Source organism: Myotis brandtii, unplaced genomic scaffold (genome assembly GCF_000412655.1).
Source record: "Myotis brandtii unplaced genomic scaffold, ASM41265v1 scaffold180, whole genome shotgun sequence".
Taxonomy (NCBI): domain Eukaryota; kingdom Metazoa; phylum Chordata; class Mammalia; order Chiroptera; family Vespertilionidae; genus Myotis; species Myotis brandtii.
The window spans coordinates 137,416-159,942 of record NW_005356675.1 but is presented as its reverse complement, the minus strand read 5'-3'; the positions used below and the strand labels follow the sequence as shown (position 1 = coordinate 159,942).

Below are 22,527 nucleotides of genomic sequence, written 5' to 3'. Positions count from 1 at the left end.
CTCTGTGTTCCCATGTGTCACTCCTCTACGTGGGAGGATGTGGTCACCAAGATGCCCACTCCATGGTACCATGGAAAGAACAGTCTTACTTCCTAAGAGCCTCTGGTTCTGCAAGTCCTTCAGGACGGTCAATGAGCAGATACAGCACTCATGTTTACCTACATCTATCTCCTTTCCATGCGAGTTGGCTGTGGCAGGTCCTGTCCTGTGGTCTTCTGAAAGATGCTTGGAGTGACACCGAGGTCAGGCGTGCTCCTGAACCACAGAGTTAGAGATGGCCGTGGAACCAGGGTGTCTGAGAGCCAGGTCCTATCCCTCCATATCTCGAAGGATCTCAGAGGTCATGACCCATGGGCTTAGTGCCAGGGCCGCCCACTGCTGGTGGTTCTGATTGTGGTGGTGATTTTGTGCTTTTAAAGATGAGCCTGGCTGAAAAGAAACAATAAAAGCAACATGTCTAAGACACAGGTGAGAGTGAAAGTCAACAGGTCACTGGTCCTCAGAGTGGAGAGGTGGGTGGGCTGCAGAGAGGCTGGCCAGTCAGGGAAGGGCCGCTCTGCCATTGTACTGGGGAAGCAGAGGGGATGAAGGAAGACACAAGTTGGCATGCAGATTCCGTGCTGCAAAGTCCCGGGTTGGGTCCCACCATCTCCAGGGAAAGGAAGCAGGTCCTGTGCTGAGAGCTGGGGGTGGAATGGGGTCAGAGGCTTGAGGAGTGAAGGCCATAAATCTACGTGAGGAAGGTCCACTCTCACATTCCCGGAGCCGTGTTTCCACCCCCTCCTCCTCAAAGCCATAGATCATGGGCAATTATGTCACTGATTTCCACAGCCAGGTGGTTTTCTGAGTGCAAGAAATATTGCAATATGATATAAATGTGATGAATTCTTGAATTGTTCTTTGGTGTTCTGTTTTTTCTGCTACCTCACCAACCCAGCCAGTTTTGTCATTTTTATAAATATTTCCAGACAGTCTTTATCAAGCTCAGAGTCCGACAAGAAAGGGCCACCTCTGTTCACAGATGGGACAGACAAAACCGCTCTGGGAGTGCCAGCAATTTTTGACAAAAGGTGGTGAAAAGCTGCTCTCTCCATTTCTAATAAGAGCAATACTGTGTCAGACGGCTTGTTCCAAAGACATGTGTTTATTTTATATATATTTGATCCATTCCACATAGTCTCACAGTGTGATTGTGATTGGACTCTCCCACTAAGAGGTGGGGTCTAGTTTCCTCTACTCAGATCTGGGCAGACACTGACTGTCCTGGTCAGGGGTGTGGCAAGGACTAAGGTGTCAGATCTCCTGTGCTAAGTCATAAAACAGGCACAGCACTCGCTCTCTCTCTCTCTCTCTCTCTCTCCTCTCTCTCTCTCTCTCTCTTAGAACATCCACCTTTAGATCCAGACACCATTATATGAGGAAGCCCAGTCTACACAGAGAGACCCACAGGGAGAGGGGTGGGGCCTGTAGGCAGCACCAATCTGCTGACCATGCTAATGAGCCACTTGGAAGTGAGCCGTCCAGCCCCAGTGCAGCCCCCAGAGACCGAGACCCCAGCTGACGTCTGACTGTGCAGCTCATGAGAAAGCACGAGTAGAATCCCTTGGCCAGGCTGCTCCTGGCTTCCTGACCCACACGAAACCATGTGCTGTCATACATGATGACTTGTCGTTATTAGACTCTGGGCTTTGGGGTGATTTGTTTTGCAGCATCAGGTAACCAAGTAAACAGTAACAGTGAATCCCACTGTGCGGTTTGAACGCCTCCCTCTGCGGGTGCTCGGTGCCCAGCACGGAGTCAGGGGAAGAGTTGAGCAGCCGTCCTAACACCACGCTGGGGAGCCTTTCAGTCACTGCGGGAGTGCCCCCAAATCCGTGCTAGTGCCGAGGGGGGCCTGCATCACAGAGGCGGGAACCGAGGCCCAAAGGTCACACGCTGGAAGGCCTGGGACCAGCACCTAAGTGTCTCTGTCTCTGAGATGACCTTCAGGGCCTCCAAACATGTGCTTTCCTTTCGTTTCAGTCTTCTTACCCCCAATCTGGCCCAGTTCAGGTCCCAGGTGAAGGACAGCCCCGTCACCGGTAAGGAGAGAGCAGCTGAGTGCTGTAGCCCACGCTGCTGCCTGCCCGCCCCACTGCCCTGTCTGCCAGCTGCCCCCTGCCAGGCCTCCTCCAGAGACTGCCGTCTCACATGGGTGTTTGGGTTTGACCCTGTGAAGGTGCGGCAGCCTCTGCAGGGGGCTGTCCTGCAGTAACTCACAGGACACTTCTCCGGCATCTGTCCTCAGTGGTGGCTGTTTTGGCCAACATGAGCTGGGCCGGCCACAGCACCCGCGGCTCTGCCCACCCAGTGCGGACCCTGCCACATCTCCCCGCATTGTCCGCAGCCTCAGGAGAACTGAGGCTCTATGAAGCCTTTGCAAAGACTCCCTGAGTCTTCTTCCCAGAAGAGACTTTCCAGCCCACACGTAAGTATGCCAGTGAGCCGTTCAACCCCGCCACCTTCTCAGCACGCTGAAGGCGTTTCCGGAAGCTTCTTGCCTGTGCACCCCCGCATCTTCCTTGTTTCCAGTGTTGATTCGCTTCTTGGCACTGTCCTTACACCCGTTCTGTCGCTGTCCATGGGAACTCGGGAGAGAGAGGCATGGCCAGGGGCTTTCCACCATGAACCACAGACCAGAGCTGTTTCACAGAGAAAGCTTCTCGCAGAGTGAGCAGAGTCAGGGTAGGGAGCAGGGTGCGAGGCAGCCTGGTGCACAGGCGGGGGTGGGGGTGGGGGGAAGCTGTGGCCCTTCTGACCTCACACCTGCCTTGTCCCTGGGCTGCAGTCCTCCCAGGAGAACACGGGGACCCGGAGGCAGAGGCTGGGCGTGTGCCCGCAGCTGGAAACTCTACATGAGTTCTGCCTTTTCATTGTGGCCAGAAAGGACATTTGAGTGAAAAGTACAATGTTTTCTCTGTCCTGAAGAGGCAGTCTTCCCACCCACAGCTAAGGGCTGCTGGCCAGCAGTGCCCTTCCACCACAGAGAAGATGGCCTGTGGGATCATGAGTCAGTGGCCTTGGCCTTGCGAGGGAGCCCCAAGCTGCCAGTTAGGATCACGCAGCCCACTCTCCCACCCACCTGAGTGTCCTGGAACCCATGTGTCAGGAAACCACAGATGACACAGCATTTATGGGCGAGCGAGCTGGTCTCCAGGAAACGAGATGACATTGGGGGACAGGTGGGTGGGTGGAGGGGAGCCATGTGTGCTTTGCGAAGTCCCCATGCCAAGGAGGCCAGAGTCCAGGCCAATCCACTTGACCTTGATCTATGACCTGTGGCTACATTCTCACTGGACTGATTTAAACATCTGCGGCTTCTCCCACCCCCTGGTCTCCTCCACTCTGTGCCCTTGATATGTAAATGCAAAAACAAAAACAAAACCACAAAAGTGGGGCAGGGAGGTAATTAGAAGTATTGAACTCTGACTTTCAATGCATGGAGTAAGACAGAGAGCTTCGGTAGAAGGAATGGAGACTATTTTACCCTTTTCACACGCAGAATATGGGGGAATGAACCTAAATGACGAATGTGAGGGCTGAGAAGCAATGCACCCCTCAGCAATGAGCACACCTGGTACCCAGATCTTGGGTTCTATGTAGAATTCTCCCATGAAAGGAACAGAGCTCCTTGGAGAGACGATGCCAGCAGGGCTTGCCCAGGAAATGTACAAGATTAGCCAGAAAGAAAGTAAGCATGTGATTCCAACATGATGGGGTCAGGTCAAAACGGGAGCTAGCTTGAAGGGTCTCCCAATGACTAAATCTGGGACGAGTTGAGCAACAAAATATCTAATGATAGTAATGGGTTATAGCTCCTAGGATACACTGAATGCCCATGAGTCCATATTAATGCAACAACATAATTGAGTAAATACATAGAAGTGAGAGAACAGCTATCACAGTAAAATTCCAGCTAATCTATGTAGAAAGAAAGATGGCGATAGAAAATCACTATTTGGCTGACACATACTAATAACTGTTGTAGACAAAAATCATTCAAAGGATGGTAAAGGTGGGGGGAAAGTATGATGAGAATGGGACATCTACATGGTCTCAAAGTCTCTCCCCACGTAATAGTTACGAAGGGAATATACTGAGGCGACCGTGGAGAAACCTAACACACTTTCACCAAATCACCATGACCATTTCTAGTAACAGGACATGTGCACCTCATCTACCCCGGGCATGACTGGCACAGCACTGCCTCAGCAGCGTCCTTGGCAAATATGCATCAGCTCAGTCTCATCACGAGAAAATGTCAGACAAACGGAAATTGAGACAGTCCGCAAAATATCAACTTGTATTCTTCATTTACATCAAGGTTGTGAAAGACACAGAGACTGAGCAACTGTCCCAGACGAGGGAGACCAGAGAGGCAGGACAGCCAAATGCAGTGCAGGGTCCGCATTGGGTCCTTGGCCAAAAATGGGACCTGGGTGGGACAGTGGGTGGAATGTGAATAAGGTCTGTGGAGTACTTAATAGTGCCATGTTCACATTAGTAGAGGCTGGAAGATGAGGATATCTGTACTATTTTTGCAATTGTATTATAAGACTGAAGTTGTTTTCAAATAAAAAGAAAAAAAAACAAACCAAAAAGTGACGGCATGATTTTATAGGATTTCAAAATCTTTTATTGGGAATGTCATGTATTAATCACTTTGGGAAGTTGCTATCTTAACAATACTGAACCTTAAAAACTAACAAACGATCAGCACAGAGTTTATTTTAAAGCCTTGGGAGTACAATTAGCCAGTAGAGGCACTGCCTTTTGGGGGTGAGCAATGAAGAGGATCTTCGTCCAAAGTCAACAGTGCTGACTGGAGAGAGGTCAAGCTGAACTAATTACACAAACCCTGGACCTGCTGTCTTGATTGCAAAAGAACCCAAATGAGCATTTACAGAAACACTCAGCAAAGCCTGAGAATCTCACAAAAGTACACACACAGTCAAGGCATCTGCAGAGATGTGCTCTGGAGTTCCTCCAGCGGAATGAAGAGGCAGGTCAGCTAGCCCTTGGAGCTCAAGGCTGGCTTCAGCATCGTGGGTACTTAAGCCAGGGATGTCCAGGGCTTGAGCAAGATGCAAATTACTGATGACTCCAAATGAGCTAATGAGGGAGACCCTCCAACTGGCTGAGTGTTTTACCATAATCCCTAATCCCCGAATTTGCGGTTTGGCATGCACTCGAATCTACAGATGCCTTCCCTCACAGAGCCTCCATTAACGCTCCTCACTCAGGAGGACATTCTAACCTTTTGTAGTTTGTCCATTACTCAAACAATCCCCCCAATGACCTAACAGAAGAGGGGGAAATCTTCATGATTCCTGGGAACTAGGAAAAGGCACCATCCAAGCCCCTAAAATCCTGATGATTTATAATAAGAAATGGCACCAGAAAAAAACTGAAATAAGGGAGAGGTGGCCCATCCTACCCGCCACTAAACCTTGCAGTGGGGCTGCGGATGTGGTGGTTCAGGGGTGAATTCCAGTCCTGCGGCAGCCCCATTGGGGTCAACCTCACCATAGACAATGGCCCAAAGGGAGAGGTGGGGAGGGGGCTCTGGGAGCAGAGCCGGACATTCTGCCTCAGCTGTTCCTGCTGACTGGTCAGCAGGCCCTGGGAGACGAAGGCTCCCTGTCCTCAGCTGACTGTAGATGGCCACAGCTGATGGCCGGCTGTTCTAGCACGAGACTCGCAGGTCTGCGTCGCCTTCTTCTAACTACAGGTCCTACTTGCACATCAGGTTACAGAAAGAGGTCAAGAAGTCTAAAATTCCCCACTTAAAAAAAAAAATCAATCCGGGATTGATTTCCCTCTGAAAGGCTCAAAAGCATTGAACACTCACCAGTTTCTGCAGGCAAAAACATGGAGACCAGTCAGCCCATTTGGGGAAATCAAATCTCTAGAAAACAGAGGTATTTTAAGAAACAGAAGAAAATGTAAAAAATGAAAAGAACCCAAGTGAAGACATTTAAAATACATATTCAAAGTGAGATTTGATGAGATATTCTTTCTTCATGACTGTTTAACTAATGCACTTTGAGAAAGAGAGAGAATTCTCAAAGTGAGATTTGATGAGATATTCTTTCTTCATGACTGTCTAACTAATGCACTTTAAGAGAGAGAATTCTCGGAGTAGTATGAGCCCAGCTAAATTACCAATCTAGGCTGAAGGCAAAATAAAGACCCATTAACATTTAATCAATTAGAATATTATCTTCTACAGGTCCTTTTGGGACCAGAAAAATGTGCTTAGGAATAAAATTCAGCAAAAATAAAAGAAAATCTAAGGAAAAGGACACATTATTCTCAAGAATCAATGGAAATAAACTAGAAAAGTGATGAGTAGAAACTTCAGAATACGAATGACAAGACAAAGGACGTGGAGAGTGAAAGGCAACCCCACGGGATGGGAACAGAGACTTGCATGATGTATGTGGGGTAAAGTCTTGTCTCTGGAACATATGTAGAGCTCCTGAAAATCAATGATAGTAAAACAGTAACACCTACCCAATAGTAAAATGGGCAAAAGACTGCAAAAAAATATGATATCCAATGACCAATAAACATGAAAAGATGCTCAACTCCATTGGGTAGCAAAAATGAAAATCACTGTGAGATTATACCACACATGCACCAGGACTACAATCATAAAAATTTAAAAACAGACAATACTAAGTGTTGGCAAGAACATGGAACAACTGTGACTTCCCGATGCTGCCCACGGGAGTGTAAGTGGTGCAACAACTTTGGAAAACACACACGTTGAACAGAAACCCTTGGACCAAGGGTTTGGAGCCCCAGGCCTGGGCTCTGCCTACTGTTACTAGAAATGTGTTGGGCTCTTGCACTGGGAACCTGTGGAAGAGGTTGGTGTAGTGCCAGCCAGGAAATAGACACCACTCCCAAGCTGGGTAATGTGAAAGAGCTTAATAAAGGACAATGAACAATGCGGAGCCATGTTTCCCAGCTGCCAAATACAGGCTAAGCCTGCGGCTGAAACGGGCGCTGAGTCCTGAGCAGTATTTCTCACCATCTGATCTCCCCCAAGGGAGTTGTGTCCTTTAAGGTGGAGTTGAAACTGGATTAAGTTCCACTGGATCACAGGCGCTTCCACCAGAGGGCACTGTGAGAGTGACACTGAAGTTGGGACTACTGTCATTTTGGGTTCTTCATGCCAGAGGACCAGCGGGCAACGACAGGGATTGCCCTAATGACATATGAGCCAGGTCATTCTTTGTGGCGGGGACTGCCCTGTGCTCTGCGGAGAGTTTAGCAGCCCCCCTGCCTCGGAGCCCTCCATGTCCAATCGTGATAATCTAAAATATCTCCAGGCACTGCCAATGAACCCCGGGACAAAACCACTCCTGGGTGAGAACCACTAATCTAGGGTGTCATCCTTAACAATGGGGACAAAAGCCAAGGTTTTGGACAAATACGCTTAAGTTCTGGTAGTCACAAAATACCTTTGGTTTGCCTCATAATAGGGGTCTGTTTTCCTGCTGAGCATCTAGTGCAGGTGAGGTTGGGATTCCAGGCCTGTCTTCAGGTAACTACTTCCATTGTCCAGGGTGACTTTACCAGACAACCTCAGGGAGGGGGAGGGGACAACCAGTGTCCTTGGACTGAGCTGGGTCAGGTGCCAGTGAAAAGAGCCTTGTTTCAAGACCTCGCCCTGAGAAAGCAATTTGGGGGAAGCTAAAGGGAGATAAAGCTCACACTCACTCCCCACACAGACGGTCTCTGTCTCTCCTACACACTTCTGCTTTCACCTGGTCCAGCTCCCACTCCCCTCCGCGCCCTCCCTTACTGGTTCCGAGGAAGCGCCACATCACAGCTTTGGCACTTGGTTCGCTCCCCCTTCCAGCCGCCTCATGCCTCCATGAGTCACAGCCTCTTGTTTATTTAACCACTTCAAGCAGCTGGGTTCCCTCCAGGCCTTTCTTGGGCAGCAGGACCTGGAGTGGGGACGGGGTGGGAGAGAAATGCAGGCTCCTTCTCGCCTGGATGGAGGAGGGAGAAGGATGGGAGGAAGAGTCCTGGAACCTGCATGCTTCCCTGAAGGACAGGGCCGGGTGCCCAGCCCAGGAAGCACACGCACTGTGCCCCTACTCACATACATTGCCCCCCCTCCCCGCTGGACCCTGGGCCCACACCTGCCAGGAAGCGGATCTGAGTGTCTGCCCCGAGGAAAGGGGAGCCAGCCAGCACCCCTCTGATCCCTCGGACTCAGGGTCAGGAGCTTTGGGGGTGTTTCCTCAGCTGGAGGGGCTCAGAAATCCCAGGACAAGGGCAGTTTCAGGGAAAGCCTGTGGAGGCCTCATCTGAGGCTCAGGCAAGGATCCCAGGAGGGGGCGAGGGGCAGCAACCCTTCCCTACTGACTTCTGTTAATATGTTTTAAGGCAAAGGGGAAAGTAGACAGTTTTAGCAGCCAGGAATGTTCAAAATTAGGTTTAACTGCTTCCCAAAGGAGCTTGGATCCTGTGACTTGTGAGGTCGATGCGACCACATCTGCAGCGTCCTCTCACCAGCCCAGGTGCCCTGAGACTCTGGGGCCTCCCCCTTCCTGCCGTGGCCTGCGCTGCCCACCTGCGGGACACAGGCTCCAGGGGAAGCAGCCAGGAGAGGCCTCTGCAGGAGGGAGGCGACCCACCCCACATCCTTACTTTCTCCTGGGGACTGCTCAGAACAGGCCTCGGCTCAAAGCGAGGGTGGGAGGCTGGGGTCAGGCCTGTAGCTCGTCAGATGTGACCCCAGCGACCCTGGCAGAGGACACAGCTCCAGCCACTCAGCAGGGACAGCATGCTGTCCCAGGCGGCAGGCACACCTGGGAGCAGGAGAAAGCACTCCCGTGGAAGCTCTGTCCCTTCTGCTGGGGGCAGGGTGGGGGACACAGACAGAACTGTCAGGAAAAGTGGCTTTTAGACTCAGTTTTATAATATTCGGTTTCAGTTCCAAAGGAAATGGAGAGAGAAAAAGAACAGGATGGAGGGCAGTGAGCTTGGAAACAAATCAAGATTTAATAGGGGAGTGGAGTGCGGACACGTGAGGGGAAGGGGACTCACGGGGGACCCCAGCTCCGCCTTCACACCAGGGGTGCCTGCAGACCAGTCAGGCCTGACTAGGGTGGGTGTGGGGCAGGGACCCAGAGGTCCTGGACAGGCCTCAGCCTCCCCCAGTGGAGAGGACTGACTGGTTGGGGTCCAGGTGAGTGTGAACCCCCCGCCCAGGAACTGGCCTGGGGTCAGGCGCTCCACCTGTGTCCCCTCATGACTCAGTGAAGTCACATGCTTTGGTCCCATCATTACACACAAGTTCATACCTTCACAGGCCCTGCAGCCCATGTGTGGACCCCAGGTCAGAGCCCAGGTCCACACAGGATCCCCTATAGCCCTCAAAGTAAAGCCAGGGCTGGGGTCTCAGGTGGGCTGGGCCCGACGCTAGGCTCCAGCAGCCCCTCCCCACCCTGTGAGCCCACACCTGCCCCCTGCCCCTGCCCTTCCTTGAAGGCGTCTGTCCAGGGAGGGTGCTCGTGGCGGGCTGTGCTTCGATGGGGACAGGCAACTAGAGTGCAGGGACAGGAGGATCTGTAGGTGGGAAAGGCAAGTGAGACAAGTACATTTGGGTGAATTATTCCTGTTGGTGGGTCCTCTTGTGCCTTTAGGAATGGACCCAAGTTCACGGGCATGTGTGTCTACATTAAATAGGAGCACATCTGAATGTGGGCCACAGCAGAATGGCTCTAGGGTTACACTTCCAACTTGAAACAAAATCTCATTTGTGGAAGACCAACTTTGTCAATTAAACAAAAACACCAGGTCTACCTTTTTCTGGAAATGCTGAGGAAACCATTTCTCCACTTGGGCACGTGGCTGTCAGTGTCGGAAGGCTGCAGTCCCTCCAGGACCGACAGGAAGGCAGTGTGTCCAGATTCCCAGCTGTGTCTAGACCAAACTAGACACGGAAGATAATTCAGTCTAAACCGATGCTTTTCAAAAATGGGAAAACCTTCAGTTACTTGTGTGTGTGTTTTTAAATATATTATTACTTATTTCAGAGAGAAAGAAACATCAATGAGAGAATCATTGATCAGCTGCTTCCTGCACGGCCCCCACTGGGGATTGAGCCCACAACCTGGGCATGTGTCCTGACCAGAAATCGAACCAGAGACCATCTGGTTCATAGGTCAATGCTCAACTGCGGAGCCACACCAGCCGGACCAGTTACTTGTTTTTAATTTCAGAATGGGTTTGCGAGTGCCGAAGGTTCTAGGCATATTTTGGAGTAAATTGAAGGATTAGTTTCTCCAGGCAGCCTCTGCTCTACTGGCAGGAACGAGGCAGGAGCTGTGGTCCTGGGCGGAGACATTGCTGGTGTCCATGGCAGTCCCTGTTCTCAGTTGCAGCTTCTGGTTTCTCTCATGAATGAAGGCTAAGAGGTCACGGGGAGGGGAAGGTGCTGGAGCCGGGCCAGCTTGCTGTAATGTGGGCGGGTAACATGAAGGCTGGTTTTATCCAATCTCTCTAAGCAGGGGAGACCTGGGGTCAGGGAAAGGGATGTATGACTCCCTCAGATCTCCACTCAGCACACCAGCGCTACACCCACGAAACAAGGTGCCCCTCAGCATCCTAACTCACATGTCCTTGCTCCCCACAGGCCCCTCTGTGCCACCAGGGGAGGTTGCTCCAGGCTCAGACAAGGGTGCATAGGCAGAGCCCGGGTGGCAGACAGCCCAGGGTGTGTGTGTGTGTGTGTGTGTGTCTGTCACTCAACCCCTTGGAGAAACATGACTGGTCAGATGGGTAGGAGATTCCTGAGGTATTTACATTCGCTGCTGTGGTGTGACCATTTTGAACTAGGGCTTGCAAGATGTCCGTTTTCTCTTTGAAACTTGCTGTCTAATCAAGCACTGCTATCTGTGGCACTTCTCCAGCCGTGAAGACTGACTTCTCTGCAGACTGCCTTTAGGTGGGTCAGAAAACCCAGTGGTGGGGAGGTAGGATGGTGCTGAGCGGCTGCACCACACGGAGGTCTGGCTCTGGCTGAAACATTTCCTTTCGACAACCCAGTGTTAACCCTGTTTGCTTCTCATCAGAGCCCTCTGCTACCGCGAGGGAGGGATGGTGGACACAGAAAACAGCCCCCTGCAGATTCCCGCCCTACAACAGCAGCTCGGGCCACATGAAAGACAGGCATGGCATCCAAACAAGTATTTAGCCAAGATGCTAAAAACTGAAGCCTGCTGATGGTTTGAAATGGATTCATGTTAAAGTGCTGCAGGCAAAACTAAAGCCACTGAGGACACATTCCCACATTTCCATCCAGTCTGTGTGTCACGGGGAAATGGGTCCAGTCCTGAGTACAATCTGCTAGGAACCGAGATTTTAAGGGCGGCATCCAACAGGCATCGGGTGCCAGATGGGAGTTGGGATTTCTTGGACCATTCTCCTTTGACACCATTCACCGCCAGCCTCACACCTCACCTGTCTTTCAGTCACTGTATTTAAGGGACACGGGAACCCTGTAGGTGGGTGTTTATCACCGTATAGATTGTCGTGCAAGGGGTCACTTCGCTGCCTGTCCTGGGTTGCTCCTCTCAGAGGCTGGGCACAGGCGTACGGATCACGAGAACATGATTAAATCAATGCTGGTTTCTGGCGATTCCCTCCATCATGTGACTCAAGTGGAAAATGGCCTGGTTCCTTTTATTCAGAACACAACCCTTTCCTCCAGCCCCTTCCAGGAGGAAAACCATGACTCATGCTCAGGACGCAGATGCCCTGCTCAGGTGGGCGTTACTTGAAAAGATGTGTGAAGGAATCCTGGCTTCCCACTGTCTCACCTGACCCAGGAGAACATCATCAACCATTTAAATCAAGAAATTTCCCACCCTGGCTTTAGCTTTAGCTAAAATTACACTGCTTTCCCACTACATTTTGAAAGCGTCCTTCACTGAGAGAAGCAGCACCAGCGGAAGGTTATTGCTTTGCCTAAGCGTAAAAAGGATTGCATTACCCCAGGTTATTAGTTCCATCCAAAAGGCAGACCTCCATCTCCGCCCATGCAGTGCTGTCAGTGGCTCCGTGAGGAACCCAGGCACAGCACTAACTGACAAGGACACACTCCAATTCATGGGCTGCTCCAGCCCAGAGTTAATAGATGCCTTTTCCCCTGCTTTTCAATGCAGTTTATTTGCAGCTTGTTTTAAAAAACCCCCAACACTTTGAAAGCTAGAAGACTACTGGGCAACTGCTCGTGTCTCCTGGGACCAGGAAACTGTCCCTAATGCAGTCAGTGCTGGGCATTCTCCCCACAGCCCTGGCGAGTGGGTATGTAACTGGGTTGCAGCATCTGACTGCTAGGCCTCTCTCTGTGTCTGAGACATCAGACCTGCCGTGTCACATGCTCTGCTCACACGTGGCTGGTCCAAACTGAGCTGCGCTAGAAGTGAAACCCACATGGGATTGCAGAGATTTAGCACGAAGAAAAAAATGTAAGATATCTCGTTAAGCCCTAACTGGTTTGGCTCAGTGGATAGAGCGTCGACTTGCGGACTGAAGGGTCCCAGGTTCGATTCCGGTCAAGGGCATGTACCTTGGTTGTGGGCACATCCCCAGCAGGGGGGTGTGCAGGAGGCCGCTGATCGATGTTTCTCTCTCATCAATGTTTCTAAATCTCTATCCCTCTTCCTTCCTCTCTGTAAAAAATCAATAAAATATATTTTAAAGAAAACGTATCTCGTTAATATTTTTGGTACTGATGACATGTTGAGGTAATAATGTTTTGGATTGGGCTTAATACAATACGTTAAAATTAATTCCATGTTTTCCTTTTTCACTTTTTTATTGTGGCCACTAGAAAATTTAAATTCCCTATGTGACACCTTCTATTTCCATTGGACAGTGCTGGTCTTTTCTAACCTTCACGTGATTCTGCTGTTGGGAGCAATGAACACAATCCTGCTAGGCGACAGGCCAACATTTGAGGACAATTGCCATCCCACTCCATCTTTCCTTCTCATGCTGACAAGCCCCTCCTGGCAAGCACTCCTTCTATGGCACGTGTGTGTTAAAAAACATTTATCAAAATTTAGAAAATGACAAAATGGTTGTAAACTTGCTGGACAATTTTTTAATAGCCTGTTGACTTTCGATGGGCTCCCCAGGGATGGAGCCTTGATTTGACGGGGCTGTGAACATCTGGCACCTTATCAGTTGTGGCTCTTAGGTTAACATGTAGAAACTCAGGTGCTGTTCTTATAACCTTAGATGCAGAGTGAACATTCTGTGAACAGATCTCTTAAAATGAGTGAAAACAGGAGTCATGTAATTGCCACTATACAGGTCATTTCTATTTAATTAAGAAACTCCTATTTTAAGAGAGACAGTGATAAACTAGAATGTCAACAGAAAAACCAGGATAGTGAAGTTTCTAGAAACTGCCTTTGATGAAACAGTTGAAGAAATCAATTAAATATTTATTGAACAAATGCAAAATAAATGAACTCGAGGGTTTTTAACCTGAAAATACAATAAACAACTTCAAATATTCAGAGGGCTATCACACGAAAAATGAAAGACTTGTTCAGTATTTTTCCAAAAGGCATAACTGAACCGAGGGATAAACACAGCACCCAGCAGGCTGCAGGACAGCAGTACAAACTGTTACTCATCTCAATAGCTTCTTCCCAATACACGTTTCCCTCTTCTGAGAAGAAACAGCACAACGTAACACTTCTCATAAGCGTCTTAAGTGTCTCAAGTCCCACTTCCACCGCAGCCCTCCACTGCCAGCAACGGATGCACTCACACTAAGGGAGGAACCCAACAATCTGGTTCACTAAGGAAACGTCTCTTGCTCCTCAGCATCCTGTATCAGTGACTCGCGGGAGCGGAGGAGAAAAGAGAGCATATTCTCCAAAGAGGGTGCCTCAGAACCACCCCCAATTCAGACAACACCCCTGGGGACAGCCTTCCTCAAACCGGATGGGATAGCACCGGGTGTGGGTGGGACAGACGCTGCCATGCACTGTGCTGCGTGAGGCAGGGGGGCTGCACCTACGAGTCCCAGAAATATAAGCTGACTGCGTCGTCCTGGCAGCCTCACCCACACTGCCAGCTGCCACCAAAGGAGAACTGTCTCACCACTACTCAGCATGGTGTGTAAGGACAAATATATAGCATGCTTTATATTACATCTGTATTTTATCACATACTCAGTATGGAGCGCTGAGGTGCTTAATCCATCCAATAAACTGAAAATACAAAATTACATTTGTCAGGATACGGGACGCTGATGAGGTGTCATCGTAAAGCAGATGAGGCGTCAATTTTCGAGGAAAGCCACATAATCGGTGAGCCTGGCGAGCTGCTGTTCGTTGGGGATCGGCGGAACTGGGGCAGGCTCTGGGCATGCAAGAGTCACAAAGTTAGTGTCCAGAGTAACACAGCTTTGGTTCTGCAACCCCCTCCCCCACGCCTCTTCAATTTTACATTAAGAAAACTTTCCCAGATTTGCCCTGACTTTGCACATCTGAAAAACAAGCCAAAAAGTCTCGAACTTTTATGAGTTTTCCCAAACTGGTAGTAAGGCCCCGTCGGTCTGTTGTTACTGAAGCTAACATGCAACATCCCTTTGAAGGGAACACAGCTCTCCTTGGAACGACCCCTATCCACGAGACATGTAACTCTACGGATGAACCACCGAGTGCTTCCCAGGCGTAAGCACTGCTCTGGGAGGACTTCAGTGTCGATGAACAGAAAACACAAAGACCACACTGTCAGGGGTTCTACTCTGGCTTTTCAGGTGGCAGGTGGCAGCTGGGATGCTGCTGAGGACCCATCATGGCTCCCCCTCCCGACACTAAGGAGGCTCCACGGCTGGGCCCCAGGGCACTAGCGCTCAAGGTGAGCTACAGAGGGGAACCCACACGTTCACTCTTACAACCAGGTGTATTATTTTCAATACCAAATAAAGAATTTAATCTCTTTACAAGGTTAGAACTAAAACAAAATAAAAACTACAAAAAAAAAATGAAGAACAATGAAATGTATTTAAATGAGCGCATGAAAATACATACCTGATAGGGGAATAAACCTGTTAAAGGAGACATCCAAGGCCCCTGCAACTAAATAAGCAAAACATAAAGTCCACTCACAGAAGTCATTACAAGGAATTTCCACACACACACGCATTAATGCCATATGCATGTACGGCCACTATTTGTCAACAGAGATACCACTGCCCTCTATTTGACTCGCTTCTCTTGTCCTCCAGATCGCTGGGCCTGGCTTCCCCCTGCACCCTCGCAGGGCTGAGCACCCTGACATCTGCGCAACACTCGACTGTGGAGCAACGTCAGACAGGAGCTCAGTGCTGAACAGACTGCAAGGGCTGTGGGGTGGGCAGTAAGGCCGCTCTCACCCGGGCAGCAAGAAGCCTCCTGGTCAGTGGAAGGAAACCAGGGCAGGACCGGGCCTGGCCCGAGCAGAGAGGAAGGCGTAGGGGCTGGGAGCTCACACTGAGACAGCACAGCCAACGCACCTAATTTAAAGCTTTAAAAGGAAGACCAGGTAACGTAATTGTGTGAAGGTGGAAGGCATTGAAAGTCTTGTTTAGAAGAGTCTACGTGTCTAAGTACAAGAGGAAAGGGGAACACCTGAGTATTGAAATAACTTCCTAAGGCAACAGTTTAGACCAGGGGTGGGCAAACTTTTTGACTCGAGGGCCACAATGGGTTCTTAAACTGGACCGGAGGGCCGGAACAAAAGCATGGATGGAGTGTTTGTGTGAACTAATATAAATTCAAAGTAAACATCATTACATAAAAGGGTACGGTCTTTTTTTTTTTTAGTTTTATTCATTTCAAACGGGCCGTCCGGCCCGCGGGCCGTAGTTTGCCCACGGCTGGTTTAGACAGTAAGGACGAACAGTTAGAAATGGCTCTATAAATGAAAGAATGGGAGATTAATATTTAGGAAAAGTTAGGTTGTAACAGGAATTATAAAACACCCACATAAAATAGTTTTTTGTACAAGAGATACATTTTTAATAATTAAGGTAAAACTAGGTGACTTTTAAGATCCTTTCCACCCTACATGTCTGTCACTCTGTATTTAATATGTGATTTATTTTCATTCTGCTAGTACAGCAGAATCTTATATCAAGTTACTCAAATTTAATGTCTGAAAACTAAAGCGGTCCCAGGGAGTTCAATGCTGTGCACACGGGTGAAGAGCTCCACCTACCTGGCTTTTTGGGCATGACCATTCTTGTGGTGGAGTCAGCTTGCCATCCTTGCTCCAATATCCCTAAAAATGTGTATTTAACACAAAAATGAAGAAATAACTTTTTGTAGTTTTTATTTTGTTTTAGTTCTAACCTTGTAAAGAGATTAAATTCTTTATTTGGTATTTATAATACACCTGGTTATAAGAGTGAACGTGTGGGTTCCCCTCTGTAGCTCATCTTGAGTGCTTATTGTCAATAGCATCACTTTTTTGGGAGACCTGACACATGTAGTTTAACCTGTCACGTGCAGTTTTACTAGAAAGATAGGCTATAGTGTTCTCGTGTAATCTTAATTTTGAAACATTTGTGAGACAGATCAAAGCTTCCTTTATCAGGCTGGTATAACCACTAATAGATGACGTGTTTTCTATGAAGTACTATGGTATTAACATGATCAGTTATTAAAAACAGGTATAAGAAAAACTTACATGGTACTTTATGTAATCATTGTATCAGTAATAACAAAGGTGATGGAACCATACAAACAACAGCTGACATGTACAGAGAGCTGACCAGTAGGCACATGGTAGGTGCTTTTATAGGATTTTACATCATCACCGTAATAGCTCTCTGAAGTGCACATGCAACCATAATTAAACAGATGTGGGAAATGAACTAGGGCAGTGGTTGGCAAACTGAGGCTCGTGAGCCACATGCGGCTCTTTGGCCCCTTGAGTGTGGCTCTTCCACAAAATACCAGCTCTTCCACAAAATATCGACTTTTGCGCATGGGCCACGAAGTTTCAATCGCACTGTATGTGTGCGCCCACACATGATATTTTGTGGAAGAGCCACACTCAAGGGGCCAAAGAGCCGCATGTGGCTCGCGAGCCGCGGTTTGCCGACCATGGAACTAGGGAATTCCAGTAATTTGTCCTAGGTCACATAGCTGGCACGGGTGTGGGACCACACTTCTACCCAGTATGGACTCTGGGGTACAGCATTTACTGGATTTCCAGAAAAGAGTCAAATAAATAAATGCTTGCTTGCTTAAGTAGTAATAAGATTTCCTCTGAGAATTTTCATTAACCTGCTTCCAAGGGTCTAGAGCTGTGCTAGGCCTTGGACATAGAAGGATAAGATGTGATGCTCGACGGAACTCCGTTTTGCCGGAGAATGAAAACGTCAATCATTATAAAACAGTGCCACACAGCATGTGCAATGTTCTATCTCACTCCAGCACGGGAGAAACAAAAATGCAGAAGCACATCTGGGGACCAGTGGGCAGGAGTGGGTGCCAGCTCCCAGGGTAGAGGGATCGGTAAAATCGTGAGGGAGAAGGCAGGCTGGAAAGGGGTGCTGGGATGAGTCCACAAAGTCAGAGTGAAGTAGGATTTCTAAATGAGCAATAGGTCAACTCTTCTCTCTGGCTAATTTGGTGGCATTGGCACTTGCCCTGGTAATGACCATGTGGGTATTCACATACTGTGCCTGCCATCAAGGCATCTGCTGCCTGGCCCTGCTGGGTGCTGGGCTGCGTGCTTCATGTCACCTCTCTAAAAAACATGCACAACAAACACCTCCATTTTCCACTTTCCCTGAAAGCAACAAGTAGGCCAACCATACCTTTCACAGCCTCTTCCACAGGGAGCCCGACAAACGCTGCGAAGTCGTCCGCGATGATCGAGGTGTATGCCTGAGAGACCAGGGCGAAGGCCCGTCTCCTTGTTGCCTCTGTGTGGGAGCAGAGGGTGGGCAGAGTGACCAAAGAGCTAACATTTTTAAAAGGCGTAATTAAATGACATTATTGTTCTTGTCCAAATGTTGTGAGACTAGATCAACCCAAAGACTTCTGTTCATTGTATGAATTTATAAAAGAGTCAACCAGGAAGACTGGAAGCAAGTGTTGGGGGTGGGGGAATGGAAAGATGGGGGCAGGGACGAGTTTCATTATGTCTCATCAGGCTTTTCATCTTTGCGCATCTATGCACTGGATTGATTAGTTATAAAATCTAGAAGTTGGAAACATCACCTATGGAAGGCTGAGGTTGACCAAGTCCAAAGCACGGTCTACTTTCAAAAAACTGGTTTAAAAAAATCTAAACCCCTACCTTGAAGTTATCAGAGTATTACCAGATTGCATTTTAGTAGCAAAAAAACCTGACGAGAGCAATTTCAATCTAGAATTAAAAGACAGTGATGCCCCGAGCTGTCGATGTCATCACAAGCAACATGAAATGAAGCAGTATGATTATAACAAATCGAAGAAGGAGTTCTGAAAACTGCCCCATTAGCAGAAAATATCTATTTTTAAAACACACCACTGCCTTACTTCAACACTGCAGCACTTAGGGAACAAGTCTAGTCTAATTTGATTCTTAACCACAAAGCAACACTACCTCTAAGTGCTTCCATGATCGGCTGGACCGTCTCAGACCACTGGTGAGCGTTGATGGTTGTGTAGATTCCAGGGAAATCTCTCTGCCAGATTCTTTGTCCTACTGACCAAATGCCCCCAAGTTCAGAATTTGCCTGCAACAAATATTGTCTTTGAGGATATTCACTATGCAGATTCATTAACAACTGTATCTTAAAACAATTCAACATTTATTTTAAGAGATATAATTAACTTTTAGCTCAATACTATAAAAGGTTTTTAAATGCTATGAACAGTAAAGTCTATTTATGTTTGATATATTTTATTTTTTGTTAATCCTCACTTGAGGATATTTTTCTATTGATCTTTAGAGAGAGTGGAAGGGAGGGAGGTAGTGGGAAAGATGAAGAGGAAGAGGGTGAGGGAGAGGGGGAGTGAGAGAGTAACATCAATGTGAGAGAGACACATTGATTGGCTATCTCCTGCACGTGGGATTGAACCTGCAACCTGGGTTATGTGCCCCTGACCAGGAATCGAATCCAGAACCCTTTGGTGCTTGGGTTGACACTCTAACCACTGAGCACACCAACCAGGGCTGATAATAAATTTTTATTGTAATAGCAAATCAAGGCATGAGCATGCAGTCCAAAGAACTAAATCTTAGAATTATCTTACATATTGTTTTCAAAAGATGTATTTGTATTTCATTAATACATGTATGTAATACACAGAATATATAACTAATATATATACATAAATATACATTTTTTAAATATATTTTTCTTATTGATTTTAGAGAGGAAGGGACAAATAGAAACATCAATGATGAGAGAAAATCATTGATCGGCTACCTCTTGCACACTCCCTACTGAGGATGGAGCCTGCAACCCAAGCATGTGCCTTTGACCAGAATCAAACTCGGGACCCTTCAGTCCGCAGGCTGATACTCTACCCATGAGCCAAACCAGCTAGGGCAATATATATATTACATATATTATATACATACATATATATATATATTTTAGGACATAAGTAATAGCAAAATGGCTAATAGCACAGACTGCCAATCTAAGATGTCTAAGGCTAAAGCTGCCAGTAACATCATGCACATAATTGATGGCTGTTCTTTATTTAAGCCCATGAAGCTGGAGGAGCATTAACAGAATGACCCGGACAAGAAGGAGGAGTGAAAATACTAATTTGGTCTGCTGCTGAATATTGATAATCAACAAAGGATTTTGGGTGGATTCTTGGTAATTTTCTGAAATTTTCACTTCACATTTATGCTAGACACAGTGAATTGCTTGAAAGCAAAAATTTACTTCATTCCACTTTAATTATTAAGAAGTTATTTCATCTAATCTCCTACCCAAAATAAGAAATCTAAAGTCTTAATTAGCAAAAATAATCTTAATTTTGTGAGTAATCATCATTTTTAGACTATTCTTATAAACATTACCAGGTTCAAATGAGTCCCGTAATAGAAAGCTGCATAAATCAGTTAAAAAACAACAGACACCAGACCTTTATCTAAACTGGCTCAGTTGTTTACCTGGTTAACTGACACATGAAATGTCTCAAGAAATCTGATCAGCAAGAGCTGAGTATACAGACTGCTATATCATCCAAGGGAAATTAAAATTTCTGATTAGAAGAATTTGAAGATCTACTTTTAAACTTTAACACTGGTTTAATAACAATTTCTATGAACTATATGGGAAAGAAAACAAACTTTTATGAGGTGACCATTTAAATGAATGTTGTTACTGTATTAAAGTAGAAAAATAGAAAGGATACTTACAGATTTTATAGCAGGTGGTATTCTTTTCCAAAGATATCTTGCATTATTCCTAATTTTTACCCCCCAAGAAAAAATAAGCAATAAAAAAAAATCACCTCAGTAAATGTTTAAAATTCTAGATCCCAATATGAACATACTGAAGTATACTTTAAAATAGTCTATAAAATACTAAGTGAAATTTAGTTTTCCATGAATTCGTCCAGGGAAAGTAATAGTTTTCCAAATTAAAAGACATGAAATATATTTACCAAAGTAATATTTTGCCATTTGTAGTAAGTTAATTTTAATTAATAATCCAGATCTTAAATTAAGGCAACAGTACATTAAAAGCACAAAGACTTAAGTAGAACTGCCTAAATAATTTCTCTATAAAAATAAACTAAAATATATATTTTTTAAGCTCTGGCATCCCTTGACAACACATACAGTACACATGCTTTTCTCCTTGTCACCTCTCCTCCCACCAGTGGGCACAGAGCAACCAAAACTTCAAGGCAGTTTTTAAGAGTTTGAAAGCCTGAACTACAACAAACACAGGATGACAAGATTATACAATAAATGAAACATGTAATTTATGTGATGTGTGTGTAATAAAAATCTGGGTTTAGGTTTTTAAAAGATATGAAAAAAAGTTTAGAAGAATTTAAAACAAAATTTAACAGTAGTCATCGATGGGTCATAGAACTCTGAGTTCTTCCTACCCCTTTGCAGTCATGCTTTCTGACTTTTCTTCAACAAATATGAATTAAGAATAATTAACAAGCAGAAAGCTTTCAAGAAACCTCATACATGTTGGCAATAAATTCCTCTTAGTCTTCTCAACCTTCCCTTTCAATTTCTCTTGGTCTATTGATTACATGTGAAGTTAAATAAATGAAGGTAATAAGAAAGTTTTATAAAAAGACAAAAAAGAAAAGATCAATAGGATTAAAGCAAGTTGAAACTGACATTGTAGTTTCTAATAACAAACTGGAGTGCTTTTTAGGTGTATGTAAAACAAATGTAGTCTAAAATAACTCAGCCTCATCATAATTTATGATTCAGTATTTGACACAGATGTATTAAGTATTATAAGAAAAGATACAGCTCCTCCTGCCCATGTTTTAGTGATGGTATTTTAATGCATGTATTCTCTATAACCTTGAAGAAATTGCTGCTCTTAGCTTTAGTAAAAAGTACTTACATGTCATTATGGAGCAGATATAAAGCTAGAAGCTGACCATACACTGGGGGTGTAGCAATTCCTCCAGGTGCCTAAAAGGCCACAATAAAAGAGAATAACCTCATTTACATTTATTTTAAAACCCAGGGTATTAAGTTGAAATGTGTTGTCGGCAGTGACTTTTCTCTTCAGTGTCTTTATTTGAACGGGAATATTTAAATGGGATCCTTTTCTCAGGTCTCAAATTCTTAAATAAATGATCTTACTATTATAAGAAACAAGTATTTCCAACAGATTCCTAAAGCATCATGATTCTGCCCATTGTATCAAATATGTTGAATATCTAAGTAAATGAGTAACAAACAGAAAAACATCACAGCTGAGTTAGACATTTCTAACCTCACTCAACTTTCATTCATTTAAAAAATTTATTCTGTCTATTAGTAAGCAGCTGTTGTCTCCTTTGGCTAACTAAATTTTTCATATATGCTTTTTTTAAGTGCCTTTATAAAATAAAACCTTAACTTTAATAGCTGGATGATGTAATTTTCACCTCTTATTGAAGACAAATCGGTAAACTCGTCTGCCAACATACCAACAAGGGCTTCCTGAGCTAAAAAAGGTTCCCATGGTTACACCTTCGGTCTGTGTATGCGCGTGCACACGTCTTGAACAAAATCCACATTCCTCCGCCTGCGCGGGGGGGGGGGGGGGGGGGGGCATGTTTTAGTCTAACACAAGCAGCACAGTGGAGGGTGTAAGGAGCAAAGATGAGCAAGATTTTCGAGCTCATTAGCTAAAGACGAACAACAAAAAGCTCCCAGCGAGTTCGGGCGACTGGGCCTGGGTCCTTGGCCATCCGAGCAGGCCAGGGCTCCGGTCTCCACACGCCCCCAGCCCCGCCCTCGACC

General features: G+C 46.5%; 1 protein-coding gene across 2 annotated transcripts; it reads right to left on the bottom strand.

Annotated features, from left to right (window-relative positions):
- Positions 1-13,375: 13,375 nt before the first annotated feature.
- Positions 13,376-21,729, bottom strand: COPS8 (COP9 signalosome subunit 8). Of its 2 annotated transcripts, none has more exons than XM_014537603.1 (7): positions 21,638-21,729; positions 20,455-20,503; positions 18,676-18,808; positions 17,903-18,010; positions 16,294-16,356; positions 15,126-15,182; positions 13,376-14,451 (listed from the first exon to the last, which is right to left on the bottom strand). In XM_014537603.1, coding segments are annotated over exons 1-7 (492 nt in total). In that variant the 5' UTR covers positions 21,640-21,729; the 3' UTR covers positions 13,376-14,371. The 2 variants fall into 2 exon arrangements, with proteins under 2 accessions (XP_014393089.1, XP_005863745.1); XM_005863683.2 differs by having other exon boundaries at positions 15,126-15,173.
- Positions 21,730-22,527: the final 798 nt, after the last annotated feature.